The sequence below is a fragment of the Mya arenaria genome, chromosome 9 (assembly GCF_026914265.1).
Source record: "Mya arenaria isolate MELC-2E11 chromosome 9, ASM2691426v1".
Classification (NCBI taxonomy): Eukaryota; Metazoa; Mollusca; class Bivalvia; order Myida; family Myidae; genus Mya; species Mya arenaria.
The window spans coordinates 49055866-49081823 of NC_069130.1; the positions used below are offsets into that span (position 1 = coordinate 49055866).

At 36.4% G+C, this 25958-nt stretch overlaps 2 protein-coding genes across 2 annotated transcripts; both read right to left on the reverse strand.

Annotated features, from left to right (window-relative positions):
• Positions 1–476: 476 nt before the first annotated feature.
• Positions 477–19183, reverse strand: LOC128246794 (glyoxylate reductase/hydroxypyruvate reductase-like). The gene is made up of 3 exons (XM_052965232.1): positions 18777–19183; positions 17529–17699; positions 477–5333 (listed from the first exon to the last, which is right to left on the reverse strand). The coding sequence occupies exons 1-3, from the start codon at positions 18985–18987 to the stop codon at positions 4732–4734; spliced, it is 984 nt and encodes a 327-aa protein (XP_052821192.1). The 5' UTR covers positions 18988–19183; the 3' UTR covers positions 477–4731.
• Positions 19184–20394: 1211 nt separating this feature from the next.
• On the reverse strand, positions 20395–25145 carry LOC128245633 (uncharacterized). Its single transcript, XM_052963837.1, has 3 exons — positions 24300–25145; positions 22256–22429; positions 20395–21102 (listed from the first exon to the last, which is right to left on the reverse strand). The coding sequence occupies exons 1-3, from the start codon at positions 24490–24492 to the stop codon at positions 20912–20914; spliced, it is 558 nt and encodes a 185-aa protein (XP_052819797.1). The 5' UTR covers positions 24493–25145; the 3' UTR covers positions 20395–20911.
• Positions 25146–25958: the final 813 nt, after the last annotated feature.

The following is a 25958-nucleotide window of genomic DNA, read 5'->3' on the forward strand; positions in this document are numbered from 1 at the left end:
ATGGGCATTTGCATTGAAAATATAGAACACAATGTTGCAATTCTACCGTGAATTCGGCCATTAATTTTACTGGTTGCGAAAGTATTTGAAATGATAACGATGGTATAAACATGTGCCTAGCAGACATCAACATTTAACATAACAACCTATTTGGTAACAAGCGTATTTGTGGGTTGAAAACCTTAAACCAAGATGGAAATGAGATCTATCAAGTGCATTTGCTATTTCCGACACGGATGTATTCTTAACTTCCTCAACTACATTAAAGTTTTAATGAACTCATTTGAGGCGCAAGTCATCCTGACTTAGCTGTAAACATGTATAACGTAACTATGATTAATATGTATATGATATTCAATATAATTTTAAAACTATATAAATCATTTTCGAGCTTCTAAACACATTTTAAATGGATTTTATTTGTTTTGTGCATGTATGTAAATATGTGGCTTGTTCATATAAACGTTTATAACAAGTTAAAATTTCATCATTTATCAGTGGTCACTGTTACAAAGGGAAAAGAACAACAATATATCATAAATAATTTAGAAACTGGTAGCATTAAATAAGGAATCGGACCCACATATATCTGAATTTTGACTGCCTGGCACCTCAATATAATTTTGGCTACATGGAGAACCGATATAATTTTGGCTGCCGAGTACCAAATATGATTTGGCTGCCGGGAGACCCAATATAATGCTGGCTGCCTGTAAGCCCAATATAATTTCGGCTGCCTGGAGAGCAAACATAATTTTGGCTGCCGGTATACCAAATACCTTTTGGCTGCCGGGATACCCAATATTATTTTGGCTGCCAGTAAACAAAATATTGTTTTGGCTGCCGGGAACACAATTTTATTTTGAATTCGTTGAAAGAGTTTTGTTATCAGACTCTCTTTTAAAATTACCGAAAATAATATAACAAACACGTTTTGTTTTGGGCTTCAAAGATTGGAAAAAATGTCATTGACGTCGGATTTCAGCAAATATACAAACTATTATACCGTTTATGCATGATGCACATTCGGTTATTAATTTGACAAATTAGTTATCATGGGTGGTATTCAACACTGGTCTCAATTGATTCTAGGAACGATGTAACTAATCGGATTGTTTGATATAAATAACGAACCTATACAGTAAATGGAGCCAATGATAAATGACCCTATTTTTTAAGATTGGTATTGAATACCACAGATAGCAAATACCTTTCAAATGATGCTAAAAATGCATTTGGTCACCAGCCATCAAATTGTATTATTCAGGTTTATAGAATTATCAGACAACTAGCTTATCTGTGGGTCAGATCCCTTAATTGGTGGTACTTGTTAACAACATTTCAAGTGAAAGACATGTACTGTTTAACAAGATACAAGAATCTTTATTTAAAGTCGGGTATACGTTAACAATAAACATTAGCTCAATGAGCTACTTTCCGACATATTAGAATACTTATACAATTAAAACAAACACCATTAAAGATAAAGCAATAGATCATGGTAGACACATGCATATATACATGTAATTTACTTCTGGTCTTAAAAAACACACATGTTTTATTTCAATAGACCATGGTACGATACATGTATACAAACATATAATTTATTTCAGGTCTTTAAAGACACACATGTTTTATTTTTAAAGTATACAACTGCAGGCATAACTAAAATATAAAAAAAAAATCAACTTCATACTCTAAATTTATGAAAACCAATAAAATTATGCAAATATGGATACTCAACGATTGATTAACCTTTCAACTATTTGTTTTCTCGTAAAATACGTTAACAATGATAGCAGACAATAATATATCATTACAAAATAATTAAAAGACAAAAACCATAGATTGTACATTTATCGAAAATAAAGCATTATGTATGGCGAGGTGGATTAAAGTCTAAATGCATTTAAAATATATAAATAAATATGGTTTATATCAGTAAGAAACTAACAATACAGTAAGCAATAAACTTCCTATGTCGAAGTCATTGGGACAGAAGGAAATACTTCGAGATAACGAGCATTCGATATAACCGTTATATACAAAAGGTGTAAAACGAAACAAAAAAATCGACATAACCAGAACATCGAGATAAGAGAATTCGACATAGCGATTTTCAACATGGCAGAACTTGCTTCCATAACAAATGATATTATGCTTATGGAAATCATACCAAGTTTTATTGGTAAAACAGATAGTTGTTTTGCATAAAGAGCTTAAAACGTTCAGCAATTTGTTTAAGTCCAAATACAATTGTTTTCCGTGTATTTTTGTGTATCACCTAGTAAAAACGAAAACCTTAAATGTCCAAATATCATGTCAGATTCGTTCATTTACGTTTATCAGAACATAACAGAACAGAACAGATTTTAGGTTGTAGGCCTGCATACTTTTATAACCCTATCTCGGAATTTACCATCGTCATTTAGACATAACATTTTTAACTGTTGACGAATGTGCGCACGGGCGTATGAACCCCACCGCTGTTCGAACTGCGGTGGTGTACCACCTTATTAATATTAACAATTACATCTAAATTGCATGGCAACCAATATGCTGTAGTAGCTACGGACAGCGGTCTGCATTTTAAGTAGCTTACTAAAAGTACCAGTGTATTGAATATTCGTAATATGTTCTCCGATTAATATCGTGCGATTAAGCTATATTTTTTTAAGTAATTGCGAAATAAAAATCGTAGAAAACTCTTTTTTTAATATCGACGCAACAGACCGACAGCCTTTCAACGCTTTAAGCGCTTTGATTTTATGCACGTTAACTACACAGTTTCTTGTTCTTGTGTCTTTATCAACGTCTGCCAGCGCCTATAGGCCGTATTATGGCTGACCCCGCCGTGACGGATTAACTTAGGTTTAAATGCCATAAGTAACACGAGAAAAAATAGAAGACTTCAAGAAACAGAGTGAGATACAAGAAATCCGGGCGCGATACCCCAGCTCTTCGTGAAGAGACCTCATGGTTCTTTAACGTGCTCGATGTTAAGCACCGATACACGAGAAACTTTCCAGGGTTTAAACAAAACTGAGTATACCATGTCAGATTAGAAGCTTAACATTGTATTAAATGTAAAATTACAATGAACCCATCTAATTAAAATCAGATTCTCAATTCACGGTTTCGTTAGGAGTTTTCTAAATGATTAAAACCAGAATCCGTCTGGCAATGGAATCAGGGGAGACGTGAGTGTTAACATTGAAGTTTCATGACAATTTGACCTTGGCAATAGAATTACATTCCAATGAGTATTGTTTTGAAAACAATAACAGAATGTTAGTTATACATTATAAATGTTATCCTATTGATTTTAGATCCAATGATCATACCATTCATATCCAAGGATTTTCGCACCATAGAAGCTTTTCAATAGCAAGGCTGCACTGTTTTAAATCCTTCTCTAGGTTCATAACTGCTTCTATAAGGATGCATGATGAAACACCACCCCGACCCCCACCCCCGACGCTAGGGACCTTAATTTCATGGAAAATATTTAGTATTTCAATAGTTACGAGTATTAAAGTAAAATGCTGATTTTATAGCAAACAAGACAAGTAATTAAAGAAAAATGCTGATTTTACAGCAAACAAGACAAGTTATTAAAGTAAAATGCTGATTTTTAAGCAAACAGTTATGTGTATGAACATGAGTAAAAAGTACTGAAAAGCACTGCCATTTTACAGAAGGCTCAAGTAAAATAATAAAAATCAAAATGCTGAACTAGTACACGTAATAATCATGTCGGACTTACGGCTTGTCATATAACTTCACCGCAAAAATAAATAATAAATGTTAAAATAATAGGATAAAACAATACAAAAATAAAAATCTAAAAATCTAAAAAAATAATATACCTTAAAGCAAAAACAAACACCAATGCTTACGTGATAAAACGACTTAAATCTAAATTCGGCTAATGCATGCTGAGGTTAACCTATACTCTAAAGAAAACAACTATTAAATGCGTTTTTTGTAAATATTTGTTCAATAGATAGAGTAAATCTATCATACTTAATAAAAAGTGCCTAATTTACAGGAGCTTTATGCTTGTCCGGTACAAAAAAGAGCTCATCATTTTTTCTTCCCGACAATGACACATTGGGCCGATTTTTCAGAATTTTTTGAAAGTTAACAACAGAATTGACGACAACGTTGTTAACCTCTCAACGTGAAATATTTGTTAATGTGCTCATCTATTTCAATAAAACAAGGAAAGCTGAAACAGTGAAACAGACGTCTCGAATTTTGTTGTCCATAAAAAGTACAAGAGCAGTAGAGATTCTACAAATAACAATGGTGACGCTAATTTTAACAAAGTTCTGAACAATCCGTCCCATGTGAGTAAATATGTTTTAAAATATCATAGGTACATATAGCTTTAAACAATAATGCCTATTATATAAATATAATGTTCTTAAATTTCACTTTACAAAACAGTTTTTTATATAAATCATTAATATAACGTAATCCACGTCGCCGGATTTCAACCGGTGAACTGTAAAATTTTAAGGAGTAAGAATATAATCAAGACTTTTCATAACTCTCCTCGTCGGATGTTAACTATACGGGACTTTTTTAACCGCTATAATTGTTGCCAAAACAGTATAATAGTAGATATCGGAAACGGAAAACAACAGTGATCATTAAGCGCCCGAGTCCAAAATGCTTTATCGTGAACTCTTTATAATCAACACCAGCCGACATCTGATAACAGACTTAACAGCTGTATACATCCCCGACGGCGACTTTCTTATTGAAAACATTGACGACATTCTCGCCGGCGGTAGCCGACATCATGTTCCGGCTGTCCCACGTGTTGGATCCCATATGTGGCAAGATTATACAGTTGGGTAACGCAACGAGGGGATGATTCGACGGCAGCGGTTCAGGTTCCGTGACGTCAAGTCCCGCTGCAAATATTTGGCCCTCTTTTAACGCATCAAAAAGGTCGTCGTGGTTTATGACGCCGCCGCGGCCACTGTTGATCAAGATTGCCTCATTTTTCATCATACTAAAAACTTTCTTGTTAAACCTGTGTCGCGTTTGCGGTGTAAGATTACAGCATATGCAAATAATGTCGCACTCCCTAGCCATAGTATCGAACTCAACGAACGTGGCGCCGATGTCGTCGGCGTAGCTGACTTGGCAGACGTCATGGTAGACGATCTGTTTGATACCAAACGGTTTTAGACGTCGTGCGACGCCGTAACCTATACGCCCCAACCCCAGTATACCGACAGTCCGCCCCGTCAGCTCGATGCCACACAGCCACATAGGCTTCCATTTCCCCCATTCGCCATTCTTCACAGCTGCAACTCCTGAAAGAACATAAAGTTTGCGCAATTATGAAAAGTGATCTAGTTATTTACACAAAATGATTGACCGTCGATGGTATACTTGCCGCCATTCACATTACACACAGTACGGAATGTTATGAGTACCGTGGGTGAATAGCCTAGTTTGATAAGTCGTCTGCATCCTTAAGTCGGCGCCCAAGACTTTATTTGATATTGTCTAAAATGTAGCTGTTACTTAAAGATGCACTTTTACCCTCAAATAAGATTTAACACATAAATGTTTTAACACGGTATTGCTACCTTATCAGACGATAGTAGATCGCAGTAAATCCTTCAGCATTCACCAATCATTTAATATTGTTGTGTTTTCAGCTATTACATACACGGTTATAATAGTTATCAGTATTTTTTTCATAAATTGTTATCAGTAATTGATATTTTCCATAGATGCATTATTTATCAGTCAAATTTTATGTGTGTTATACATGTGTATGTATTGATTTTGAATAAGAGTGTCCAATAGCGCATGAATTGCATAAGAGCTCTTTTGATAATTTCCATGTTGAACAATAGAATGTAAAGTGCAGTGTGTTTAAAAAATACTTTAATTGATAACGACGACTTAAATCATAATGGCCCTGAATATTGATTATTTTTTTAAATATTGATTGTAAATACTTACTCCCCCCCCCCCCCCCCCCCCCCGAATAGATAAAGGTACTAAAACACTTTCCTTGAATTTCTCAGTCTCATACATAGTAACCTCCCTTGGCGACAAAAAAGGAGTTTTGCAAGACATACATTAATTGTTTAGTTTGCAAATGTCATTCAAAGAATAAATTCAGATTAATCCCTCAAAATGTATTTTCCTTTTTTATACGCGTTCAATAAACTCGCGTGTAATAGACTCATAACAGTAAAGTATGCTCACAAAAACATATTTAATTGTTAATGTATTTCCAACAATATAAATAACTTTCAAAAATGGTATCAATGAAGTAAATACGACTTTTTTGGTGATCTTCATGTTTTTTCTTCTATTTTGAGCGCGCCGACTTAATGCTTAAATAATGCATCATATGTTTCATGTTATGTATAAAACAACATAACCACATGGAAAAAAACAAAACTAATTTTGCTTCAAGCCATGATGCATTCACTCTATGGCGCGGACAGACCTTTATAAACTCAAGCTCAATAAAACCATAACTGTATGCATTTTGGCAAAAAAAAAATGGTTTGGTAAGGGTTACATCATTTTCAAAATCAGGAAGGTACGCATTTTTATTTGGTGCGCTGCATATAATAATACGCTTCATATTAACTGACTAAATAACGGTGGGTTCAGCGCCTACTTTGTAGTTCTGGTCAGGTAATCTTATATCAAATTTAGGCTTTGTCCACCTCCTTCCGTGTTTTTATCAGTGCCGCGTACCGTAAGAATCGTATCTTTATAATTTATTCATGTAACTCATTTGAATACTTTAAGCAATCAGTGTTATGTTACATTTCTGGTTTTAGAGTGAAAGTCTTTAAATTAAATTTTGCTAACAATTAATTAAACCCAATTAAGAATTGAACATTATTTTTCTGCGTTTCATTGATGTATGAAGTACAGCTGGCGAAGCTAGTCGATGGTACAAATCTAATAAATGACTAACCAAATTTGTTGTCCACATTTTATCTTTTTTTGTAGTAGATACTTACGCTAAATAGATATACTCACACCTATAATTTGTATTAGTTTTTCATAAAGCAAACAATCACTAACCATAACAATGAAAGTAACTAGTCAATTTGATAATTGATTTATTTGAGCATTATTTATTTTTATTTCCTTCACTAATATGTCAACATATGATATGTACACACTGCAAACAGTTGTAAATAGCATTGTATATATTTGTTAAATCATTGTTATATGACATGAAACATAGCTGTTTATAAATCCTGTTTCATAATATGCGTTAAACAACTCATTTTCTGTAGCTTCTTACACGTATACATTCTATAAATTTCTGATTTTTATTTTTTGGTCCAATAAGTCGATGGTACCGCAATGTATGTCACATTTATATTTAATAAACATGTTTATATTTTGCATAATTGCATGTGCCGATGCTGCATCTATGCGCGGCATTATTATTTCTAAAAAGCTTACTTATGTATATGTGTGTATTTTTATGATTCTCTGTAACACTAAAGTGTTTGTTTGTATATAACATTCTATACTTATGTATAGCCGTTTTCCATTGTATTACGTGATATGAACATTGTATTTGTATAAAATGTCTGCTTTTGTTTTCCGTATAATGCGGAACTTAGCATTTGAAAATAAAAGTTGAAAGATGGAAGTGTCTGGAAAAAATACAGCTAATTATTCAAATAAACATTGGTTCAAAATTGTCAGCTTGATTTTCACTTTTCAGGCAAAACTAATATAAGGAGATGCATGTAAATGTATGCTTTGGATTATATAAAGGATAAATGATTAAACTCTATTCAAATATATATGATCACATACAGTTATTTTTTATATCACCTTCAAACCAACAGCATGGTGCGTGTTCTGCTCCGTCTCTAAAAAACGCACACATTTCACACATTTCACAAGGAACGGAACATAATTTACACCTTTTTTTTCTTTTCTTGAAAAAGGAAAAAGGAATGGTTATATTTGCATAAACATGATTTCTTGTTACCTAAAATGAACATACGTGTAAAATAATATGTAAAACCATATCAAATCAGTATCATCAAATTAGCACTATACCTGGTTATATCTGGAATGAATTCAGTCAAATAACAAAAATAGTTTTTAGCCACGCAAGGTGACATTCAAAATGGTAATAAAATACTTAATAAGGCTTGAATTCTAAATATGGCTTATGGTTTTAAACATAATTGGTTTTCGGAGAATGTGCACTCATAAATAGTATACAAAAATGAATGTAAGGATTGAATTGGAAAAATAAACAACTTATGAGAGCCCTTTCCAGTAGACTTGAATAGTTCGACTTGAAAGACACCTACATACATTCAACGCTCGCAATGTCGACGTCGTTTGGACCTCGAGAACTACTTCGAGATAACCGAAATAAAAAGATGTATAACTGAACCAAAAAAAATCGTAAACGCTTCGAAATAACCAGAACATCGATATCATATAGTTCGACATAGCGAGTTTATACTGTAAACGGACAATTGATTCTTTTTAGCTAAAACCGTGTGTTTAATTTTGTTATTTTTGAGTTAAATTGATGCAGTAATTGTACCTTCGTCGGACACGCCACTCTCTTAATGGTACGCAGAACTTTAGCGGTTTTGAACCAAAAAGTTTTCAGTACGCAGAACTCTGGTACGCACTTACAATAAAGGAGGAAAAAGTTGGCTTAATTCCCGTACACTGCCTTTCATTTTTTTATCTGATTTTCAACTTTTTGCTAGTTATAAGCACAAAACATTATGACGAAACGACTGTAATTTTGCTTCTTTAGAGGTTATATTATGCTAAGACAGAGGCCTGGGGCCGTGATTACGAACAGTCTCAAGTCCAAGTCTAGACTTAGACTCAGAAAAGCATTTTCATAACGGAAGAAAAAAAATCATATTTATTTAATTTCTTTTACAAAATGTAGGTATATATTAGTAAAATTATCAAAAAGAAATATGTTTCAGCACGTTTTACCATGAATGCTCTGATAAAAAGAATATTACAATAAAATGAAGTTTTGCAATAATACCAGCTATTAACTATAAAATAGCTGTTGTTATCGAGAATAATCAACCCGTTTTCATCACCTTTATGTTTACATTAGCAATACACATCTAATCATTCAACAGATCCGCTTGAGGGCGCCTTACAGTATTACGTAATCAAAAGATTCCCGCGCCCGCCATTTCGTTAAAGCATTTCATTGGTTAAAACTTAAAAAGAGATTCAGCGCATGCGCTAAATCGAGCGCGCAACCCCACCGATTCACTTTCGTTCAGGCAGTCGAACCGAAAGGTCAGTTTTTTAAGAGCTAGGTTTGCTATTTAAGAAAAAAATAGTTGAACGAATTAAAATAGTTTTGCTTAGTTAGTTGATGAATGATAGTACAGAACATTACATATACATTCAAATCATTAAATAAATGTTTCTATTTTATCTGTTTTGTCTACTTTATCAAGAACTCGATCAATTTGTCGAGGAATGAGGTTTTCAAACACGCACATACATATGTATATATAAATTGTAAATATTTATACGTCAGACGACGGTTATTGATTTTGCTTTCTTTTTCCGGATGGCATTCCCGCTTCGAGATATTGTGGAAGAGTTTCGGGCCGCTAAGCGGGCAAGGAGGACCCCTCCAGTACAGACAGGCCAGACGCCCAAATCAAACACAATCGCAGCAGTGCCCGCATCAGCCCCGACGGTGAATTCCGGTCTAGCCGCGGCTACAGCTGATGCATCTGTGGCGCTGACTACCGGTACTGTGGCTCTTGCAGATGATGGTCCTATAGCGCCCATAGACTTGGCTAATACGGGGAGGGTACCCACACCTCAGGTCGCGTCATCATTCCTCGCTGGCAACGGTTTACAAACCGCCGCCCTGGAAGGCCTCCAGCCATTGAATGGGCCCATCAGCATTCCGCAGGTATCGGTCGCGAACGGTGAACAAGGTGCAGGTACGGAACATTTCCTTTCTGATCCGTTGCCTTTAACGGTTATTGATAACACAGTGAATCAGATGCCAAGTGTCTTTTCAAATGTTGGGTGCAACATCTCGCATCAGATTAAGAATAAAATTGTGTCTGGTGCATTTGTAGAATTCTCTTCTTTGATTGATTCTAAATCAGGTGTCGAGGAGTCAAATAAATCGTTAATGATAGGCCAGGACGGTCGGCTAATTATTGACAACAAGTCCGCACAACAAAAAGTTAACGACATCAGTTCGTGGACAGATGCTTTCTTAGTATACATGTCCATTTTTTTGGCTGCTCATCCGGGCAGGACTCAGGAATTGTTAAAATATGGCCGTGACATCCGGCTAGCTGCCAAAAAGCACGCCGGCCTAGGCTGGCGTGATTATGACCAGCAGTTTAGACTTAGATTAGCCGCCGACCCAACTGGCCTGTCCTTCGCAAAAATAGATTACGAATTGTGGCTTCTTTGCATGGGTCCGTCCTTGGCAGTGGTAAGCAATATTGGCAAACTTGCCGAGAAGAAATGCTTCGATTTCAATTATAGACAATGCCATCGAATAGTTTGTGCTTACCGACATAGTTGTATGTTCTGCAATCTTGATCATCCTTGTAGGTCTTGCGTTAGCCAAAGAAGTTCTATCCCATACCCCGGGCCCCGACCTGTCCGTGACGCAGCTCACCTCGCGCGGACAAGGTTTCCACTCGTCCGGGGTCGTTCCTTTACTCGCCCTTACCTCGGGTCCAAGTTCTCCCCCCGTTACTAACAACGATTCGTGCCCCGTCCGTCGTCTTAAGTACCCCGGCTACAGCCCCATAAACACATCAAATTTAGACGCATTTTTACAGCGATATCCCGATAAGGTCCATGCAACATTGTTAAGGAATGGTTTCCGATTTGGTTTTAGTTTAGGATTTGAAGGGTCGCGCGAACTTATCGATGCAAAAAATTTGCGATCGGCTAAACTCCGACCAAGCGTAGTTTTCGATAAATTGCAAAAAGAAATATTGGAGGGCCGAATGGCCGGGCCGTTCATTAGTCCACCGTTTAAAAATCTTCGAATTTCTCCCATAGGCTTGGTACCGAAGTCTGATGGCGGTTGGCGCCTTATCACTCATTTAAGCTATCCACGGGCTGGCGGTAGTGTTAATGACGGCATAGTTAGTCAATTAAAATCAGTATCGTACACAAAATTTGACACAGTGGCAGACATGATATTTAAATTGGGAAGATCAACGTTAATGGCAAAGCGTGATATAAAATCTGCATTCCGGCTACTTCCAATATCACCTAAAGACTTCGAATTATTAGGCATTAAATTTGATGGCAAAATTTATGTAAACTTAAATTTACCTTTTGGCGCCAGTTGTGCACCATATTATTTCGAGGCATTTTCGACCTTTATCCATTGGCTGGTAAAAGACATTTCAAAAATTCCATCACTTGATCATTATCTGGACGATTTCATATTTTGCGGGGCACATGGAACTGGCAACTGCCAACATTTACTTTCCACTTTCCATCAAGTATGTGTACAGTTGGGTGTACCAATTAACGATGTCAAAAGCACGGACCCTTCCACTGTAATAGTTTTTTTGGGTTTGGAAATTGATTCTTCACAAATGCTTATTAGAATACCCCAGCACAAAATCGCAGAGTTGAAGTCCCTAATTTTGCTCTATATAACTAGGAAGAAAATAACGTTGCGAGACCTTCAGTCACTCGCTGGTAAATTTTGCTTTTTCGGCCAGGCAATTCGTTCAAGCAGAGCTTTTTTGCGGCGATTTTATGATGCAATGTCCGGTATAAAACATGAATTTCATAAAATAAGGATAACAGAAGGAATGCGCGAGGACTTCCGCATGTGGCTGTTTTTCTTAACAAGTTTCAATGGGGTATGTTACATTCCCGAAAATGCTTGGTTGGAAAACGAACATTTACAACTTTTTACCGACAGCGCGGGTAGAGCCGACCTTGGCGGCGGCTGTTACTTAAACGGCAATTGGGCATTTTTTCCATGGCCTCTTGACTGGAGCAAACATGAAGTCATGAAAGACATAACGTTTTTAGAAATGGTCCCTGTGCTGCTTAGCTTGTACCTTTGGGGTCCCGAACTAAAAAATAAAAAGATAATTTTACGAATCGATAACGAGGCTTTAGTTGCCATAATCAATAAACAGTCTGCGAAATCCAAACGCGTTATGCACATTCTCAGACATTTTGTGTTAAGATGCATGCGCCATAATATTTTGTTTAAGGCTGTCCATATTCGAACAAAACTTAATAATATCGCTGATTCTATTTCACGAAAGCAGTGGGCGCGCCTTCGCCAGCTGGTACCCGACTTGGCAGAAAGGGCACCAATTCCACCACTTTTTCAGAGCATGATTTACGAAATGAGGCTCGACGACTAATTGGCTGTTCTATGTCCGGCAATACATTACAGTCGTATCAAGTCGGTTTAAACCGGTTCTCTAATTTTAGGCTTACGTATCAATTGCCAAATTTGTGGCCTCCATCCGTTGACAATTTGGTATTGTTTTTCTCATCTTTGTCACTTGATGGCTTAACCGCCAATACAGCTCGCCTATATAAATGTGCTATCGGTGCCCAATGCAAGCTTTTTGGGTTCGCGGATACCACCGAAAATTATATAATCACTAAAATTATAACAGGCATGGGAAGGAATACACGCGCACATACAACGCGACTTCCAATAACGGCACAATTATTATGCCTTATTGTTGAAACACTCCCATCCATGTGTATAAATATGTACGAAAGTGCCCTATTTACAGCGGCATACACTTTGGCTTTCTTTGGGTTCTTCCGCGTAGGAGAATTAGCCGTAACACGACAGTCTGTTGTAAATCACACGTTAGCATTTAGTGATGTAAGATATACGAGCGACGGCAATTTATTGCTTACACTTCGCAATTCAAAGACGGATAAAGAGTCAAAGGGTTATATTATTCAGATCAATAAAACCGGTAAAAGTGTTTGCCCTGTACACAGTTTAAATATTTTTCTGGCACGCAGGCCAAAGATTAACGGTCCGTTGCTGTGTCATATGGATGGTACTCCTCTTACACGCACACAGTTTTCTTCTGTATTAAAAAAATGTTTATCTGTTAGGAACCTCGAATTTGCAAAGTACAACACACATTCATTTCGCATTGGGGCAGCCACAACCGCCGCTATGGTGGGTTGCACCACGGAACAGATAAAAGAGGCCGGTAGGTGGACGTCAGACGCCTACAAACGTTACGTTCGGCATGAAACTATACATTTGGTTCCAAATTTACTTTAGGTTTGGTTCATCACATCATATTACATATTATTTTATTTTATTTTTTTGCTTATTTAGATAGAACGACGCGCGTGTGGGTCGTCGGTTCTTCAATTATTAGGCATGCCTTTTGCTACGCCCGATCGCACGACGCGAACCTGGGAATTCCCAATAGTGCCTTTTGGTGGCAGGGCTATGGAGGTCTAAGCCTTAAAGCGCTTGTAAGGAAAGTCACGTTTTTGAAACATATTAATGAAGATGGACTACCTCATGTCATGATTATTCACATTGGGGGAAATGACATTGGCCAATATCCTACTAAAGTGTTAATGGCAATTTTTGCTAAAGTAATAAGAGCGCTTAAAGATTTATTCCCATCAACTACTCTCGCAGTATCGCAGATAACGCCTCGAACAACATGGCGCTATTCGAGTAATAAGCGTGCAATGGGAAATGTAAGGCGCCGATTAAATGGCTTTGTAAAAAAAACCATATTAGGTATTGGGGGTTCCTTCATTTCTCATAATATTACGCCTGAACAATTGAAGTCCGACGGTGTCCACTTGAACGAGCATGGCAATGCGCTTTTGATTCGCGACTTTAAGTCCTGCGTGTGCAGTTTGGTAAATCATTGAAATAAATATCATCAGTTTTGTCCAGCGACGCTTTATGATACGCTAATACACGTTTACGGTATGCTTTACCGTTCATTCAAGTTGTTGCTGAGTAATGCGAGGCTCCTTTTCTTGTTGCTTTTTTGCTGCCGAGCCAAAATTTCCTTTAAAGTATGAATTGTTTTATAAGATAATAAACCCAGTTCTGTTTCGTGTTGTGACGCGTGTTATTTCTTTATGCTTATATTTTGGCGAGTTCGCTTCTAGTACCTAGAATCTCACATTGGCGTTCGGCAGCACTTAAATTATGATATTTATTAAGCTATTGGAATTATATAAATACAGACAGTATACTTAAAGTTAAAATGCTAATTTGTGAGTTCCGGCCATAGTACACCTTGACGGAATTCACGTTCAAATACTTAAGTTTATTTCATAATCAAACTCGTAAAGCCCAGTGGGGGCTATTCAAAACTGCTGCTTTGCCCTTTGGGGCGGTCGCCAGTAATACGCCAAGTTGGCAGGTGACCAGATTGCTTCGTTCGCTGTTCATGCTTGTGAATTCGTGCTTGTGTAAATAACATGGAGCCTCGCCATTAAATCCAAACTTTAAATGTAAATAAAACAAAATAAAATTTTGACAAGTTATTTGCTCTGTTGTTTTATATAGCAAAAACGTATGGTTATGATTGAAATTAGAGTAAGAGAAGCTAAGCGCTTCAATCGTTCTTGTAAGTTGAGGATTTATCGATAATACCAGCTATTAACTATAAAATAGCTGTTGTTATCGAGAATAATCAACCCGTTTTCATCACCTTTATGTTTACATTAGCAATACACATCTAATCATTCAACAGATCCGCTTGAGGGCGCCTTACAGTATTACGTAATCAAAAGATTCCCGCGCCCGCCATTTCGTTAAAGCATTTCATTGGTTAAAACTTAAAAAGAGATTCAGCGCATGCGCTAAATCGAGCGCGCAACCCCACCGATTCACTTTCGTTCAGGCAGTCGAACCGAAAGGTCAGTTTTTTAAGAGCTAGGTTTGCTATTTAAGAAAAAATCCCTCCCACCCACCCAATTGCCGTGCCTTTTGCTTCTTAGCTCTTGATTAGTTTAAAGTTATGTTCATAAATAGCGGCATGTGTGCATTTGTCTGCGCCCGTTTTGCATATCTGTTTTCAGCAGAGCTACAACATCCATGGTCGTATAAAGCCACCACGACGAATTTGAAAAGTCGCTGACCACTACGCAAACACAGGTGCATATTCTTCACGCGTGGGACCAAAACTCTCATCGGATGGACAACTCGTGAATTTACCAGCGGCGTGGCTCCTATTAAAATCGTGATATTTTGTGTTTGTCATGTATATAATGCTTTATGAGTTGTGATTAGCGTTCGGCAGCACTTAAATTATGATATTTATTAAGCTATTGGAATTATATAAATACAGACAGTATACTTAAAGTTAAAATGCTAATTTGTGAGTTCCGGCCATAGTACACCTTGACGGAATTCACGTTCAAATACTTAAGTTTATTTCATAATCAAACTCGTAAAGCCCAGTGGGGGCTATTCAAAACTGCTGCTTTGCCCTTTGGGGCGGTCGCCAGTAATACGCCAAGTTGGCAGGTGACCAGATTGCTTCGTTCGCTGTTCATGCTTGTGAATTCGTGCTTGTGTAAATAACATGGAGCCTCGCCATTAAATCCAAACTTTAAATGTAAATAAAACAAAATAAAATTTTGACAAGTTATTTGCTCTGTTGTTTTATATAGCAAAAACGTATGGTTATGATTGAAATTAGAGTAAGAGAAGCTAAGCGCTTCAATCGTTCTTGTAAGTTGAGGATTTATCGATAATGAGTCTTGAGTCTGAACTCAGACTTGAGACTATTCGTAATCACTGTCCCTGGAGTTTCTTCACATTTTTAAAACATTCTTATCTTGCGCCTAAAAAGTTACTCAGATTTCCCTTCCCTGCATTGAACTGCTCTAGAAAATGCATTTGTCTTGTTTTTATTCTTCACATACATTTTTTTAGAATCCTCGAAATGTCGCTGTTATTCGTTTACTCGAATTATATGAGCTCACTGTGTTTTAATCAAATGGATTTGTTCGCTGCAATAAACACCATAAAAATACATCCTACCTTCTCGTAAATGAAACTGCGGATATGCCATTTAGTACTATGCGTAACTATTAAGAATTTCATCTATCTTAACAATCGAACATAAATGATACTTCCGTTTCTTAAAATGTTTATTTTGATAATCATATTAACGAACAATCTCCGGAAATAGCATTCAATTCTAAATTATGTTAGTGCAAGTTTGTTTAATTTTGGTCGTTTATTTTCATCATAATTCATATTATGTTGTCCTTAAATTAATAAGCATGACTTATATAATATGTGATCGCTATGATGAAATTAAAATTGGTCCAACCTCTTTTTCGGGCATACAAAACCAAGCAAGCTTTTCCTCCTAATAATTTGCATTCAAGAATACTGCTTTGCACTGGATAAACAATACAACTAACCATTTTACAGGAAAGGCTGGCGCCGAAATCAATACGAAAACCCTGATATAGACAGTTAACTTGATAGAAATGTGTGAAACCTCGATGTTAACAACTTGACAGTATTCTTCCGTATAAAGATTGTATAATTCGTGTTCAATATAAATGATATGCTAATGCGAAGGCCATTCTACATGTATACCCTTTATTTCGTTTACACGCCCGGATATCACCGCTGCACATATATGTGCGTATTGTAGCTACAATAATGAGCGATCGGTGATACTTTTTTATTATTTTTACATTCCTTATGCATCCCTGTCCCGAGTCTACCATAGTAAAAAAAAATCGTCAAAAGATTCGTTGACAGCCATTTAGATCGAACAGTGCGCATTGCCTACTAGTTAAAATGCGTTCTTAGTCCTATCATACTGGCTTTTATGGGTTTTGAGTAGCAGCCAACGTTAATTGATTCGCATGACGCAGCCGGCGGCGATAACGACGCTTATGACAATACCTGGACTCATTTAAACTGTTTCACTGCACGCATGCATATATGCTTAAGTCTCCCAATAAACAAGAACGCCCACAAAGCGAACGACAACCCGAGTTTGTTGAATTTCAGTCAAAAAGGGGCATAACTCATTAATTATTTAAGACATAGTTATGGGGCTTGTTTTACATGGTGTGAATTGTCTCTGGTAACATTTGTACTTAAATTTATTTGAATATCTAGGTTTTAATTTATGGCCGAGATTTAAGTGTTTGCCCTCAAACGACACCACCACAAATTCTATGACAATGACTCCATCCTTTCTCTCTAAAAAACGGTTACATCTCTCATTTAAATCTGACATGCAGTGATAATGAAGGTCAATAAGGCGTACCGTTTATTTGAATATCTTTTACGCCAACTGTTTAATTTATGGCAACTTAAACACTGACGTAAACACCACAAATTTTATGACAATATCTCGACCCTTTTCTCGTCGAAAAACAGGGCTAAATCACTCATCTGAAAAACAACAACAAACAAACAGGCAGGCATTTGATAGTAAAGGTCAAGTAGTGAAGGTCAAATAGTAAAGGTCAATATGGCTTACCGTCCAATAAACGTCTCGCGGTCAGTAGGAGTAGGGATACCGTCAACTCGGCGACGCTGTCGGTGGAGACGTTGGGAGTGTTACAGACGCGGATCTTGCGTTCCTTGCACGTCTCTACGTCAATATGCTCGAACCCCACGGACATTGTGGCGACCACCTCCAAATTATCACCTAGGGGTAAAATTATATTGTGAAAGAATGGAAGGATACACGATATATTCGAACCACTCCATAGGAGAAAGTACATGTATCTTTTTAACGGTAAATAAAAATGGAATTTGATCGCTTTAAATAAATTGCCTAAATAATGTAAGTTTGAAATTGGTTAAAAGATTCCAAACAGAGAAAGAACAATGATGTCGACTTTATTATTATGAACAGCTGGAAAGACGATCTCTACGTTCAACAGCTAGGCTAAGATTATGACTATATATCACCATCAAAAATGTCAATAAGAACTCTTTTATTAACAATTAAATATTAAACAAATTGCCCTTTTTGCAGAAAAGCTTTTTAATAAGTAACGCTATTGAAAATTGAAGAACTTTCGGCGCGAGTTGGATTTGAGAAATTCTATAGAAATTTAAATGAGTATCTGTCCGATGCTGTTTGGAGTTTGGTGTTTAGAGGTAAGTAAAACAACCAATTTAAACAAATAAAACAAACATGTTGCCAACGTAAAATCTGGGAACGAGTCACTTTTAAAAGTGCGTATGTGTTTTTGCTGTTGTTGTTTTCTCACTCTATGCAGTGTTAATGGTCCTAGCCATGAACAATCCCTTGACTGGCTTAACTTATGTATGCCCTTATATCATATTATATATGTCAACTAGGTAAAGTTGAGAATTATTAACAACATTGATAAAAGCAAAATCCCAAGGACGTGTTTAATTTATTGTTTGCACTCTTAGACGGTGGAACATTACGAGGGACTTTTTATACTAGAAACATTACATTTTGGACAATTCAATAAATAAAACTAAGTAAAAAAAAGAAAGAAATTTGGGGACAGTTTGAGGACGGAAAAATGAAGAAGAATAAAAATGTTATATTTCTAACTTATAAATTGAGATCAATTCCACTTGCCTTGAAATCTAGCGTTTGACGTGACAGCTGACCACGTGGATTTGGGATGGAGAATGACTCACACGCCGGACAAGCTCTTTGTTAATACTCTTAAGAAATACTAGCGTCTCCTTAAATGTTGAGATAGAAATATTTAAGAAGTGAACAAGCTTGACCACTAACCTGCAGCATCAAGGACATCCTTGTTAATATTATCAGTCAGCATACAAAGGAGTCCGTTGACACCCTTAACCTTTTCCAGTAAAACTTCTTGAGGGATCGCTTCGTCGCTGTCATAAATTTCAACCTCGCAATTTTCTAACTCCGTTAGACGGTCAAGACCAGGCTTTGGTATCCGTCTGGTGACGTAAACTCGCTTCTTTTCCGCTGACATGTCGTATCCGAATACCGGTTGACTTCCGAAAACTGATATACTTTACAAAATTGCTTAAATCGACAATCGGTCGCTTAAATATGTATGAAATGAAAGAAGCAGAGACCTTTAGAAGTATTCAATGTCCAATCATAAAATTAACTGATACCAATGATATTTCACGTGAAAAGTCGGTGTAAATTGAAGTGTAGTACTAGTAACCTTCACCTTATATATAAACAATCCTAGTTGAGGCCCCATGCGGGGTAATTGAGGAAAATGTTTTCAGTCATGTTATAATGGTTAATGGGAGATAACTTCAATAACACGATGTCCGTCTAAAAAAAGTTATGTTTCTTAAATAAATTGTGATTGGATACCACCGCAAATATAAGGCAAAAACTGCGAAATATAAATTGTTCGCAAGCGATGTGATACATCAGTAAGTAAGATTAAATGAGTTGTTCACAACGATATCAATTTTATGTAAGATTTTGGCAATTTTCTTTTAAATGTTGCAATACCACCGATATAAACGTTAAACATTAAAAGCTCTGCTTTCGTTTTAACTTGCTTCGATATACCATGTATACACCAGAGTATGACATACAACGTTGCAATGTTTGAAATACAATGTATGTTGAATTAAATATGTTTAAACCAAAATCATGCTATCTAAGTGATATTTCTTTTTGAGGTTTGATTTAGATTGTTTTTCACTATATACATATTGTCATATTGTATACAATTATTATTATTGTCATATTGTATACAATTATTATTATTGTCATATTGTATACAATTATTATTATTGTCAATTATTATTATTGTCATATTGTATACAATTATTATTATTGTCATATTGCATACAATTATTATTATTGTCATATTGTATACAATTATATATTTAAATGTATTTGTTTTGGGTTTTTTTTTTGTTGTTGTTTTTTCGAGAGAAACCCTGTGAGTGAGATAATAATTTTCTGTAAAAATGATATGCCCCTTAGTTACGCCCCCTCTTTCGTCGAATCCTGGATCCGCCCCTGCTTCCATTTATGACCTTCATTCCATCTCCACTTATCTTCCTTCTTTCATTTCAGTCGAACCCCGTTGGCTCGAACTAACATGGACCCGTAAAAATACATCGAGCTTCGAAAACTAGGGTTAAGGAGTTAACGAGTTAAGTGGGCATGTTTATCTACGGTAAAAAGAAATTGGGTTACATCCAGTTCGAGTTAACGAGGTATTCGAGCCAAGCGAGTTCGAGCCAATGGGGTTCGACTAAATCTCGCTATATGTTTCCTCTGTTACTCACCCCTCTCATTTCACTCCCCCCTCTCTTTCTCTCTCTCTCTGTCTCTCTTAACAATAATAAAAGAATACACAAAAACGACACTTGCAATATACGTATTTATTAACATTATCAAAAGCTGTTTACCAAACGTTTATTGAACAAGCTACATTGTAAATGCGTACGACGTACGTTGAAATATTCAATATCCATCAATTGTTGGGGAAAACGTTTACATTTCGCAATAATGCATATTAACGTTATTTATAAATGCATGGCTACCACCGCCCACAGTCCTTACACAGGCGTTCGTTGTGTATCAAGCATAGGACTATAGTTAACTTTGCAAGAGTGGCTGGGCTTGGGGTCAACAAACTACCATGGATCTTCATCGCAGTCCACCTTACATGGTCACTGCCATTCACATAACAAAACTGTTATACGACTTTGCGAATTGAGAGAACGCTGTATTGGTATCCATCGGCGATCCGAGTAATACAACGTCACGAATAATGGCACCGATCACCGGCAAATGTGGCATGACGCCATACGTCGCGCAGTGAAAGCAACGTGACGTTCACAACAGAGGCGGAGTCTACATTGTGCTTCCATTATATGTTATGCTTTGGGAAATGCCAACAATTGTACACGTGTCTAGCGATCCAGGTTATACAAAGCCACCAATGACAGCACAGGTTCTCGGCACATGAAACATGACGTCAGGCGCCGCGCGCACCTGTCGCATGCGCTGTGATTGCACTGGAAGGCGACGTTACGTTCACGGTCAAAGCAGACGGGGCATAACGTGTCTGAATACGTCTTTGAAGGCGAGACATCTGGGCTTCCTGAAATACCAAATAGCAATACGCTCAACATTAAAATACTTTTTGTTTTGACTATTTTACAGAAGGTCTCACAATCGGCAAATGCAGTATTTCCTCAAAACAAGCCTAGAATTGAAGTAGGAGGCCGATGATACGTCACTTTACATGATTAAAATAATAAATGCAACAATCATGTTGCTGTTCCCCGTTTAAAATAGCGCATAACGGCTTCCCAGTTTATATAATATCTGTTTATGAGTACAGATAAATATGAATTTTTAAACTTACTGGGAATTACGTGGTAAACAACCCGAGAAAATTTCGAAATTGAAAAATGCGCATAAACTGCGAATGATACATGTGTTGTAAGCGATGTGTGACATCAGTAAGTAAGAGTCAAGGCGTTGTACTCAGCGATGCCAATTTCATGAAAGGTTTTGACAATTTTCTTGCAATTGTTTCACGCAATTTAAAACATACTGCGTGAATTAGTTAAATGCTTCGCCTGCCAAGCACAGCATTTGCTCGAAACACTGGACCGTTAACATCTTAGGATCAGATAATACCCACATCAAAGCTCATTCTGCCTGTACGATACCTTTTCTTACATATCAATACATTCATAGACAAATCCTCACAGTTAAGCAATGTTTATAAAGTTAAAACTATTTAATCATAAGCTAAATGAAAAAAATATCAAATGATTCAATTGAATCAATTCAATTTGAAATAATCAATGCTTTTTATGATGAAAACTGATAGTGTTAACATTTAGAAACTGATTCGATCACATGTTGATTTTTCCATAAATAATTTTAGGTTAAATGTCACTAAATGTATTTCAGGTAATATGACACCAAAGTAGGAGTTCATTTCTATCAAATGACTGTGGTTTTCCATGCCATAGACGGCGTGAAGTGAGATCTATTAAAAAAAAAAATGATTTGTTTACAGATAGCGATCATTTTAACTGGGGAATTTATGGCCAAGTATCTGGGTTTTTTTTAAATAATTAAAAAGGCATATATTTTTTATATCTGTACACAAAAGATATGTTATATTTTGATCATTAAAGACAAATTAGTTAAACATAATAATGCATTAAAAAATAGAAATAAAAATAAAATGTTTATTGGCATCAATCTATAGTGTGCCCCTTTAACTCAAAACTCACTGATCATTAGTTGATGCGCATTCAAACGTTCTAGAATATTCAACGTGAGGTCATAAGCGTTGTCGACGGTTGCATAGGGCATATCCACGACGGCGACGTTCCGTTTACGGCACTCATTGACGTCAACGTGATCGGTCGTCGGAGATATGGTGCAGATTGCTTGGAGACTCGGCCCTGAAGAAAAGAATATGTCAGTAAAATATGTGGACTGTAAATTATAGTATGAATATAATTATATATGATCGCACGTGAGTTGCCATTTAATTCAAAAGAATGTGAAGCACGTTTACGATAAAGCGAGCCTGTCAATTATGAGTCTCAAGAAATGATTGATTAATTTGCAATTTATGTAAAACATGACACATTCGTCGCCAAACATTAAGACGTTATTTATTTTGTCTGTGAAACGTTTGACGCGAGATGGCGCCAATTTCATTTTTTTCTTTACATTAGTGCAATATTGATTGAAACCGTGATGGGTTTTGTACACTCAATATTTGCAACGTTATTTGATAAATGTGTTTCGTGTATTTTCTTTTCATAATTATGTTCGTAAATGTTATTTCGACGTCATCAAAAGCTTAAACATTTATAAGCGTGCTCGTTTATTAACTAGTGCTATGTTTATAATGAGCTTTGGCATTTAAAACGCAGGAAATAATTAACCGATTTAAGCAATTGGACCGATTGTTCAGAACTTTGTTAAGATTAACAACGTGATTAAAGACACCGTTGTAAACTTTTAAAATTTGGAATAGTTCATGATGTACTCATGTATTTCATTAAATAAGTCACAGCTAAAACAGCTGTCTCGAAGCGTTTTACAAATACAGCAGATTACAAGTTTATCAATTACTTCAAGGGCCTTCCACAGTTTAAAAGTCGTTCGAAGAACCAATACCGTCATAAGTTTATCACTAAAAGTTTCAATTTTTTGAACTTTTTATTTGGAGTAAAAGTGTATCTTTAAAAACCAGTTAAATGAAATAAATCTAGTATTTGAAGGTCAATCTACACATGTACTTTTATTCTATAAAGCAGACAAAAGGTGAATTTCAGACATTTTCAGGTCACCAAATCAGCTTTAAAAATCGAACAGATTATCCGTCGATTGTAATACATGTGTAACCGCCTGTAAATTCGGTCAGTTGGGTTGAAGAGGTTTAATCTAACATAATTTACAAGAGCATTGTATCCATGCACGATAAACTGCTGAATTATACATTTACGATACAAAATGATGAGAACCCGAAAAACATAATAACAAAGTATTTAGACCGTGACGTTTTTTCTGTTTACAATTTCATGTGCTACTAATATCGCTCAAATACCACCGATTGTAGGTCAGGTTAAAAAAAGGTCAATGTTACAGAAATCACTAGTGGGTATAAGGGGGGAGACCGGGGTGTGTGGTGTTGGTGGTTGGGGGGGGGGCAACCGACGCGCATCCCCTCTTTAATTGCCCAAGCTTTGCTTTTTATGTTAATCTCGGGGAAAGAAATAATAAAATACGATCATAATACATAATTGCCGACTACAACTTGTTAAAAATTTCTTGATGGAGTAACCCAAAATCCCTATGCGAACAGTTCATGCCAAACACTTTCGGATTTGAGAGAGGGGCGCATGCCAGAAGGTTGCAGCCCTATGTCACGCCCCTTCTAACGTCTATTGTCTTTGCCCCTGGTAATATAAGTTGAAAAATCAACAGAAGTAGCAATATCATCAATAGCTAACAAGAGCGCTGTGGTACGATACGTCAACGCTCGTCTGATGTGTATTTTTTTCAGTCGAACGAAGGGATATAACTCAGTTATTATTCAAATCATGGTTACGGGTCTTGTTAGACAAGACCAATATACGACTGTGTACCGAGTTACATTATGAATATTTTGGACTGTTTCGGGGTGAGCGTTAAGGTTGAAAGGTCACTATGACGCCAGGGCATTATACAGAAATATCAAGAGAAAACAAAACTCAAAATGATATTCAAATAAAGTATCCGAACTAGAACGGGTCAAGGCAGCTGATGGAAAAAACTCACCTGCTGCGTTCAGAACATCCATGTCAACATCGTCCGTCGGTGTACAAATCAGTGTATTCGTCCCGACGACAAGTTTCAGTAAAGCCTCTTTTGGGAGCGGCCCATTGCTTCTCCATGAATTAAGGTTCAGAAATTTGTAGCGGTCCATGTCCTCCTTCACAATGTTCATTGTGATAAATATTTTGTTATCCATGTTTAAATTGTTCAAAAAAATATCCGTGCACACGACTTGGTTTGTAATAGCTCCAAATAACTCCAGCTCCAAATAACCCCGGCTTCAAATTGATCCAGCTCCAAATTACTCCAGCTTAAATTTCTTCAACTCCAAATATCTTCAGCTCCAAATAACTCCAGCTACAAATAACTATATCTCCAAATAACTTCAGCTCCAAATAACTTCAGCTCAAAATAACTTCAGCTTCAAATAACGCCAGCTCCAAATAACTCCAGCTCCAACTAAATGGTGACTGTCTATATTGTTATGCAAGCTCAAGCTCCAAAATACCTAAACGAAATGAATTATGTGTTTATAATAAGCGTGCACGACTTGGTTTGCAAGAGATCCATGTAGCCCCTGCTCTACTTAAACTTTAACTCCAAAACTCCAAAACCGTTGTTGAACTTTAACCGTCGTTGAACAATACGATCCTGCAGCCAATAATTATTTCATGAAGCGAACTACAAAGAGTTAAACACTAGTTTTCGTGTCAAGGTTTTACGTATTTGATACCTACATCCAGGGTTTAATCGCAAGGCTTAATAACAAAGTAGGTCGGTCATATCAGTAAAGATAAACAGAAAAATGACAAACTCCTCACTTAAGAAACGCTAACATTATGAAGCAAATGTTTCACCTCTGCATTGTTATATACAGATGGAATGCTAAGAAGTGCCACGTGCGTATGTCACGTGCTTACGTCCCGTGCATGAAATCCATGCATGTGGTATGTGACAATGTTTTGTAAAAATGCGGGAAGTTTACATTTCCATGAATTACATCACTTCTGAAGACATGGACTTTATTATTACGTTTTATATATCAGAATGAGGTGTTTGGGTTAAACACACTACTTTCTGTTTTTTGTATTGGGTTAAACCGTCCCGCTTTAAGCCTGTGATATACATTATTAATTTATTACATAAGTATATTAATCAGGCTGTTTGGCAAAAGTAAAATAAATGAACAATAACATTTCACAGATAGGCCATAATTATAACATATAGTTTTTGAGTTGTAGATGTTAATAAATTCCTATATTAAATATATATTATATATATATATATATATATATATATATATATATATATATATATATATATATATATGCATATTGTTAAGTGCCACAAAGTTCCAGTTTAGGCGACTATAAATTTATTGATAGATTTTCATCCCCACCCGCACCCTCTTTTCCCGCCGCATCTTATTTTTTTTGACTCTTATAAAAAGGTTTATTTCGAGGGTCTGTATTTGTGTATCGTTCCGACTTTCAAACGTAAAAATGGAGAAATGTTACGATCGTGTTTGTGGTTACTACAAGCAATTTTTATGGTCCCTTGTGCAATCAGGGAGAGCATGAACACATATTCAACGGTGAAACAGTCATCTAAGAAAAAGTGTCTCCCCTCCCACCCCCCACCCAAAAATTTGATGAAATTCTA